This window comes from Macaca mulatta, chromosome 19 (assembly GCF_049350105.2).
Source record: "Macaca mulatta isolate MMU2019108-1 chromosome 19, T2T-MMU8v2.0, whole genome shotgun sequence".
Taxonomy (NCBI): domain Eukaryota; kingdom Metazoa; phylum Chordata; class Mammalia; order Primates; family Cercopithecidae; genus Macaca; species Macaca mulatta.
The window spans coordinates 1748462-1757041 of record NC_133424.1 but is presented as its reverse complement, the minus strand read 5'-3'; the positions used below and the strand labels follow the sequence as shown (position 1 = coordinate 1757041).

Genomic DNA, 8580 nt, shown 5'->3' with positions numbered 1-8580 from the left:
TCATGATCCACCCATCTCGGCCTCCCAAAGTGCTGGGATTACAGGCTTGAGCCACCGCGCCTGGCCAGGATGGTCTTGATCTCCTGACCTCATGATCCGCCCATCTCGGCCTCCCAAAGTGCTGGGATTACAGGCTTGAGCCACCGCGCCTGGCCAATTTTTGTAGTTTTTAGTAGAGACAGGGTTTCACCATCTTGGCCAGGCTGGTCTCGAACTCCTGACCTCATGATCCACCCACCTTGGCCTCCCAAAGTGCTGGGATTACAGGCATGAGCCACTGCGCCTGTCCTATTTATTTATTTATTTATTGAGACGGAGTCTCGCTCTGCGGCCCAGGCTGGAGTGCAGTGGCCGGATCTCGGCTCACTGCAAGCTCCGCCTCCCGGGTTCACGCCATTCTCCTGCGTCAGCCTCCCGAGTAGCTGAGACTACGGGCACCTGGCCCAGCTAATTTTTTGTATTTTTAGTAGAGATGGGGTTTCACCGTGTTAGCCAGGATGGTCTCGATCTCCTGATCTCGTGATCTGCCCACCTCAGCCTCCCAAAGTGCTCGGATTACAGGCATGAGCCACTGCGCCCAGTAACGTTATTTTACTAAATCCTGTCTCTGAATGCAAGGGATACCTGGCCTGTTTTTATTCACCATCACTGTAGGTTGCTGAGTAAATGCTGAATTAATGAATGCATCACTGAGTCAGTGACTGATTGCCTTCACACAGCGAGTGCTGGGCTGGGATCCTCCGTGAATCTGGGGAGGTGAGGTTTGCAAAGACAGGACGGATCTGGGGTGGGGAGATACCCAGGCTAGGCTGGCACTCAGGGGAGAGGACAGAGGTGAAGGGACTTAAAAAGCACCTAGAGATATGCCTAGCTCTACCTAAGACTCTCAGTTAACCGCCTAAAGTAGGGACACTTTTTGCCATTGCACAGGTAGGGAAACTGAGGCCCAAGGGCATTAACCCTGACCTGGCCTGGAGCCAACAGAGGAAACCCTGTACAGTTTGATGCACAAATATTTAAAGAGTTCCCACTAGGCTCCCCGACCGTCCCTAGGAGCCGAGCTGCCCCTTGACCCATTCCAGGCCTCAGTTTCCCCGCCCACACTTCGCCCCCGCCTCATGGGATTCTAAACTGTCGCCGCAACGTGGGAGTTGAACGGAAACTACAACTCCCAAGAGGCCGTGCAGCCAAAGACACACGAGAACTACGGAGGGAGAGTCTCGCGCAGCAAACTGCCGTTCTCGCAAGGCTCGGGCTGCCCTTGGCGCTGCCGATCCCGGAAGTTGCTGCATTCAGGCGTTCGCCGACGACAGCCCATCGCGGGGCGGGGTTACGTGGAGGGGGCCTGATTGGGAGTCGGCGCAGGCGCAGTCCGCGCGGGTTCTCGCAGGCAAAACGGGTGCGAGTGGCGGCGATGGACGACGAGGAGGAGACGTACCGGCTCTGGAAAATCCGCAAGACCATCATGCAGGTGAGCCGCGCGTGGTGTTGGGGGCGGGGGCGCGAGCAGCAGGTGCAGGGGCCCGAGGCGAGGTCGAGCTCGGCGTCTCCTCGTACTCCCGTCGCAGCAGCAGCGACGGAGGGCCCGGCCGACACGGGAGGCCCCGAGGCCGCCGGGGATCCCAGGCGCTGGGCCCGACCTGAGCCGGCAGCGGGGAAGGGAGGGGGTTTCGAGACGTCTGGGTGCGGGGCTTAGCGGTGGGCGGGCGGCTTGGGCTGGTGCGGCGCACATGGCGGCGAGAGGAGGAAGGTGCGAATGGGGACGGGGGGCGCCCCCAGACCCTGCCCCTCTCTGTGATTCAGCGTCGCCATTTGTCCTTGCGTCCTGAACCCCAGGGCGTCTCAGCATCCGAGGCTGGCGGAGTTGGTGGTTGGGAAGCAGCAGGCGAGCTGGGGCTTTCGATGGGGACGTGGAGCCCGGAACCCGTGCCTCGGGGTCTGAGACAGATGGAGGCCACTGGGCCGACTCCGGTTTGGAAACTGGGCAAAGGTCTGAGGGCCTGCGGTTCAGGGTCCTCCCTCAGCCGTTGGGGCCGTTTGGGAGCTTTTGTTTTGTCTTGCTTCCCCACCCCCTATGCCCTTGTCTTTAGCGAAGCCCCCCGCAGCCTGATTCTCCTTCCTCCGGGCCGCAAACATTGTCAGCCTGAAGTCACATTTGTTTCGGTCCCTGTCTTTTTTTTTTTTTTTTTTTTTTTTTTTTTTTTAAGAGACAAGCTCTCACTCTGTCGCCCAGGCTGCAGCGCAGTGGTGCAGTCATAGCTCACTGCATCCTTGAACTCCTGGCCTCAAGCAGCCCTCCTGCCTCGGCCTCCCTGAGCTCTGGGGTCGTGGACGTGACCCCCCACGCCCCGTCTTTGTCCCTGTCTTTAGGGTAGCTCTGCAAAGTGGTTTGGAGGGCTTTGCCCCCTGCCAGGTTCCTGTGAGGCTGGATAGACGGACGGTCTTGGTCAAGGCTGGACACCTCTGCGAGCCTCTCGGGATCACGCTGGTCCCATCCTGTGGTGTGGGGCTGTGGGGGCCAGGATGGCTGTCATGGGGCACACAGCGAGTGTTCATTCCGTTTGCTGTTCACCTCTGTCCTCTGCAGCAGCCGCAGGTCTGACTTCTGGGTCACGAGCTCTGGCCGCCTTCCTGTCTCTGCCCTGGGGTCAGCTGGTTCTTTCTCTCTGCAGCTGTGCCACGACCGTGGCTACCTAGTGACCCAGGACGAGCTTGACCAGACACTGGAGGAGTTCAAAGCCCAATTTGGAGACAAGCCGAGTGAGGGGCGGCCGCGGCGCACTGACCTCACGGTGCTGGTGGCCCACAACGATGACCCCACCGACCAGATGTTTGTGTTCTTTCCAGGTGAGCAGCGGGTCCCGGGGGAGTTCTGGTGGAGCCGCCCGAGCACCTGCTGAGGAGCCGGCCGCTAGCACCCACCCCCTCCCGCCTCGTGCCCAGCGTTTGATCCTCTGCCCAATCTGGGAGGAAAACTTCCCCTCCTCTTCCTTGCTGTGGGCGATGCCGTGGACCTCTGACCCCTCTCATGCGCAGCCTCTTTCTGGTTTCCCTCTCATCGGTCCCCTTTCTTCCTGCCAACCAGGAGAGTCCCATGGACCTCCCTACTCACCCGCAGCCCCTCATGACCTTTGCCCTACCTGTGTTCCTTGGCTCCCCCATCCTGGCCGTTGGGTGCACTTCCAGCTTCTTGGCCTGGCCCAGGAGGCCCCGTGTGGGTCAGCGCAGCCTCCTTGTGAGCTGTGGCCCCTGTCTGCCCCAGCCCATTCCTCTGCACCCCATGCCGCCTCTGCCTTGTCAGCGTCCGCTACTCATCCCTCGAGGTTGTGCTCAGGCCGCTTTTCCCGGGACCCCTGGGACCCTCGGTTTCAGCACCTGGACCGTGGAAGTCTCCCCACCTGTCTGCCCCCCCCCAGGATGGCTCTAGCGCCCTCAGTGGTTGGGGGACTACCAGCGCCTAGGGACACAGCCGCGTGCCCAGAATTAATCAGTGGGGTGGACGGAGCGTGTCTGCCAACCGGGTGATGCTACTGCTTTTTTTTTTTTGAAAGTCTCATTCTGTCACCCAGGTGGTGCAGTGGTGCCATTTCGGCTCGCTGCAGCCTCCACCTCCTGAGTTCAAAATTCTCCTGCCTCAGCTTCCTGAGTAGCTGAGACTGCAGGCACCCACCACCATACCTGGCTATTTTTTTTTTTTTTTGTATTTTTGGTCGAGATGGGGTTTCACCATGTTGGCCAGGCTGCTTTCAAACTCCTGACTTCAGGTGATCTGCCTGCCTCGGCCTCCCAAAGTGCTGGGATTACAGGCGTGAGCCACTGCGCCCGGTCTTCTTTTTTTTTTGAGGCTGAGTCTCTCTCTCTGTCACCCAGGCTGGAGTGCAGTGGCGCAATCTCGGCTCACTGCAACCTCCACCTCCTGGGTTGAAGCAATCCTCCCACCTCAGCCTCCCACAAAAAGCTAGGTTTACAGGCATACACCATCTCACCTGGCTACTTTTACTTTTTTTAGTAGTGTTTATTTGGTTTTTTGAGACGGAATCTCGCTCTGTCGCCCAGGTTAGAGTGCAATGGCACAATCTTGGCTCACTGCACGCTCCTTCTCCCGGGTTCACACCATTCTCCTGCCTTAGTCTCCAGAGTAGCTGGGACTACAGGTGCCCGCCACCACGCCCAGCTAATTTTTTGTATTTTTAGTAGAAACGGGGTTTCACCGTGTTAGCCAGGATGGTCTCGATCTCTTTACATTGTGATCCGCCTGCCTCAGCCTCCCAAAGTGCTGGGATTGCAGGTGTGAGCCACCGTGCCTGGCCAATTTTTTGTACTGTTAATAGAAATGGGATTTCACGATGTTGGCCAGGCTGGTTTCGAACTCCTGACCTCAAGCAATCCACCTGCCTCAGCCTCCCAAAGTGCTAGGGTTACAGGTGTGAGCCACTGCACCCGGCCTCAGGTGACGCTTCTTAAAGAGAGCATCCTGGGGTGTGAGATGTGCTTGTTGGACAGGTGGGTGCTGAGTCACCCCCCCTCCCCAGGACTGCCCGGGGTGGGAGCCTCTCAGAGTTGAAGGTCTCTGCCTCTCACTGGTCTCTGGGTGACTGAGGGGTGTCAGGCCCCCGTCCTTGTCTCTAGGTGAATGAGGTTTCAGCCCTTTCTTCCCCTGTCCTGGGATCCTGCAACTCAGGTCTCGTTTTGCAAACGTGGAAGCTGAGGTCTGAGCAGGAGAAGCGCCTGTGTGGAATGGGGCTGGAACCCAGGTGCTCTGTGGTCTGGGTGGGCGAAGGCCGGGAGGGCCCAGGGTGGTGCAGGCAAGCACATTTTCTGTCTGCAGAGGAGCCCAAGGTGGGCATCAAGACCATCAAGGTGTACTGCCAGCGCATGCAGGAGGAGAACATCACGCGTGCCCTCATCGTGGTGCAGCAGGGCATGACGCCCTCCGCCAAGCAGGTGGGCACCCCCCACCCCGCCCTTCCAGCCTCTCGCCCTCCCCAGCCTCCTCCCCCGAGCAGCGCCCACAGGCGGCTCACGTGCCTGGGGCCAGGCCCGTCAGGGTGCCCTGGAGGATGTGGCCCGGATGTCTGACAGGCCCTGACCACCTCCCTCCCACCCCGTCCATGGCCCACCCCAGGCGCTGCCGCCCTCCCCTGGCGCTCGGGAGGGGCGTAAGGGCGGAGGGCGCTGTGCCTCTCTCGCCAGTGCCTGTGTGCCGCAGCCCTCGGCCTGGCGCCGCTTGCGGGAGCCGCAGGTTCCTTGTCCTGAGCCAGTGTCCAGGGGGACACGCAGAGGAGGCCCGGCACGGGGCGTGTCCCCGCCTGTGTATCGGACACTCCTGAGCCAGGCCGCCGTGCTGTGATGGGCAGTCAGCAGAGCAGTTTAGTCCCTGGCCCGCTGGCTGCGGGGTTCACGCAGTCACACAGAGCGGCACCCCGTATGGGGAAGAGGCCACCCTGCAGCTCTGAGGGCCGCCCCTGGAGGCGTGTGACGGATGGAAACACGTCCGAGTTTCCACGGCCTCATCACTGCTCATGACAGAGGCCCTTGATGAGCGGAGAGGCTGGTGGGGCTGGCAGTGGGGTTTTCTGATTTATGACGTGGGGTGTGTTGGGGCACACGAGTAAGCTCTATGTAGCTTGAGGCAGGAAATGGGGTTGGGGTTGTCTGGGCCCCTCCGGGCCGTGCCTGAGCGCCACTCTCTTCCAGTCCCTGGTCGACATGGCCCCCAAGTACATCCTGGAGCAGTTTCTGCAGCAGGAGCTGCTCATCAACATCACGGAGCACGAGGTGGGCGCCCGCCGTGGAGCCTGCGTGGGGCCGGCAGAGATGCAGGGTTTGCGGGTGGCCAGGAAGATGTGGGATCTGGGGCCCAGGGTGGGTGCTCCCGTTAGTGCGTGGAGAACAGGGGTTCTCAAAGGGTGGCCTGGGACCTGCAGCAGCCAAACCCGGGAGCTTCCTAGGAATGCAGATCCGCAGGCCCACCCCAGCCTGTAGAACGGGACTGTTGGGGGTGTGGAGGGAGCCTAGTGCTGCCGACATGGCAGGAGGGGTCCCAGCGGGAGGCGGCTGTGCCCTGGCCGTCTGCCTCAGAAGCCTGTGCAGCCGGGGTGCGGGGGTCGGGGGAGGGGGGTTCGGGGCTCTTGTCCATCTGGAGGCACAGGGGCTGTGGTGGCGCCTGGGAGCCGTGTGGTCTGGCCAGCCCTCGGTGATGCCTGGTGGCTTCCTCTCTCGGCAGCTGGTCCCTGAGCACGTCGTCATGACCAAGGAGGAGGTGACAGAGCTGCTGGCCCGATAGTATCCTTTCCAGCCCCTGTCCCTTGAGACTTCCGCGTCCCCCTCCCCCTCCACGGCGCCGTCTGGCATTTTCCTGACCCTGCTTCCCAGTAAGCTCCGAGAGAACCAGCTGCCCAGGATCCAGGCGGGGGACCCTGTGGCGCGCTACTTTGGGATAAAGCGTGGGCAGGTGAGCCTTGCAGGAAGAAGGGGCCCTGGGGCTGCTTTGAGCTGACCACTCAGAGAAGGGGCTTCTCTTCCTCCGTGACAGCCCCGCCCCTCAACCCAGGGCCTAGAGGGGACCTCGAGACCACACCCCCAATCACCCCCTCTTAAAGCCAGGGTTACTAGGCCCAGAGAAGAGCGTGACCCAGGTTCCCGGGGAGCGGGTCCTGCAGCCCAGGGTCAGCATTTTGGGCCCCTGCCGGCCATCCCCAGCCCGTGGGCTGCCCGCCTGCTGTCTGGTGACTGCAGTGAGGCCCCTCAGGCGTTCCCAGCCCCTGCTCTCTGTCTCTGCAGGTGGTGAAGATCATCCGGCCCAGCGAGACGGCGGGCAGGTACATCACCTACCGGCTGGTGCAGTAGCCACCGCCTGACAGGTGAGACGGCCAGAGGGACAGGCATTGAGGCGGGGGTGTCGTCCCCTCCAAGCTGTTCTCGCTTCGTCCAGCAGCAAACCCGTCCTAGCACCAGCCCAGCTGGGCCACCAGGCGCTCCCAGGACATCTCCAGCCCCCACCTGACTACGCGGGGCGTGCATGTCCCCCACCACTGACCCACCTTAGAAGCGAGACACGGGCGGGTGTGCGGCGGGCCTTTCCAGAAGAGGGTTTAGAAACCTGCCCGGAGAGCCCAGCGCTCGGAGAGGGGGGGCGGTTTCAGGCTACCCCTTCCCGGCGTGGGCACCTGGGGAGGGACTGGCCTGAGTCAGGAGCGGGACAGCCTTTGCTCATGTGAGAACCTCGCAGCTCCCCTGGACTCTGGTCGTGGCGAGGTGCTGTCCTGGCAGGCAGCCCCACTTCACACTCAGCCCAGGGGTGGGGCTTGGCCTGGTCTGATGCTGGCACAGTTCCTTTGAGGTCAGAGCCACTGCCCACACCTGTGTGACCGCTGGGCACAAGTGAGCCGCCCAGCCTCTGCACTGTGGCCTGGGCCTCCTCCCGCCGGGCCTCCTGCACCTCCTTATCGCTCAGTAGTTGACGTTGGGCTGTCCTGGGCCGACTAGATCTGCCCCACTCGTGTGACCACCCTCCACTTCTTTCCCAGCCCCTAGAGGCAGACACACAGACAGTGACCCCCATCCCTGCAGGACGGACGCCCCTGCCCTGCCAGAGTCCAGCCCCCCAGCTCTCACGGCTGCTGCTTCTCTGGACTCCCCAAGGCAGGTGGCCTTCACCCAAGTTCTCCCGTCCTGGGGTGAGGCCCAGCCGGCCCATTCACCTGTGGATTTGTGCAAGATGCAGCCTCAGAAGAGACAAAGCCCCTGAGGGAGGTCACCTGGGGGCAGTTGGTGCTGGGCCCCCTCTGTTGGGGGTTTGGGGTCCCGGTCTCCCACCAGCCACTGCTTCCTCCCGGGCTCTCAGCCTTCTACCCCTTGTCTTCCTTTCCTCGGGGGCCCTGAAGCGTGGTGGCCCCCGCCCAGCCTCGGCTCCTTACTCCATTCACGGCTGTGCACACCCTCGAGCCACCAGGGTGTGAGATTCCAGCTCTGGAGTTTTTGGTTGTTGGAGGAGGTTGGGTGTTCTCAAACGTTAAAGATGTTTTGAGCAAATAAATTTACTTGATATGAAAACCAGGCCTACTGAAAAGGTATTTAGCAGGTGGCCTTGCGTCTCCCCAAGCACACGAGGTCGGCTTGGCAGGCGGTCCCTCCTGCTGGCATTCTCTGGCCCTGGCTTCGGAGGTCAGCGCCTCCCCAGGCCCTCACCCCGCCCTCCCACTTGTGCTCCTGGATCAGGCGTGAGCGTGTCTCCCTCCCTTCCCGTGAGGGTGTGGAGTTCTCTGGTGTGTGCAGCTGTGGTTTGTGGCCAGTTCCTCGTATAGACGTTTGGGATCTGGCTCTACTTCCCCCTTTGTCTGATTTCAGAAGGCCTCGCCTGCCCAAGTTTAACCCAGCCGCCTGTGTTTACTTCACAAGAGCTTTATGAGGATGTAATTCACCCTTGTGTGATGGGTGGTCTGCAGGGCTCCCGACGCCCAGGCCGGGGATGGCGCAGTGCAGCCCTGCAGGGATCTTTAGGTTAAGTCTGATGGTGTGTGAGTGACAGGGACGGTGCTTCCCCTTCTCTCCAAATGTGCTTTTTTCAAAATCGTTTCG

At 61.3% G+C, this 8580-nt stretch overlaps 1 protein-coding gene across 2 annotated transcripts; it reads left to right on the top strand.

Annotated features, from left to right (window-relative positions):
• Positions 1-1369: 1369 nt before the first annotated feature.
• On the top strand, positions 1370-8055 carry POLR2E (RNA polymerase II, I and III subunit E). 2 transcript variants are annotated; one of them, XM_015122333.3, is made up of 8 exons: positions 1370-1471; positions 2673-2847; positions 4829-4944; positions 5698-5778; positions 6227-6285; positions 6376-6454; positions 6784-6863; positions 7573-8055. In XM_015122333.3, exons 1-7 carry the CDS (start codon positions 1415-1417, stop codon positions 6847-6849), a joined length of 633 nt encoding a protein of 210 aa, XP_014977819.1. In that variant the 5' UTR covers positions 1370-1414; the 3' UTR covers positions 6850-6863; positions 7573-8055. The 2 variants fall into 2 exon arrangements, with proteins under 2 accessions (XP_014977819.1, XP_014977818.1); XM_015122332.3 differs by having other exon boundaries at positions 7530-8055.
• Positions 8056-8580: the final 525 nt, after the last annotated feature.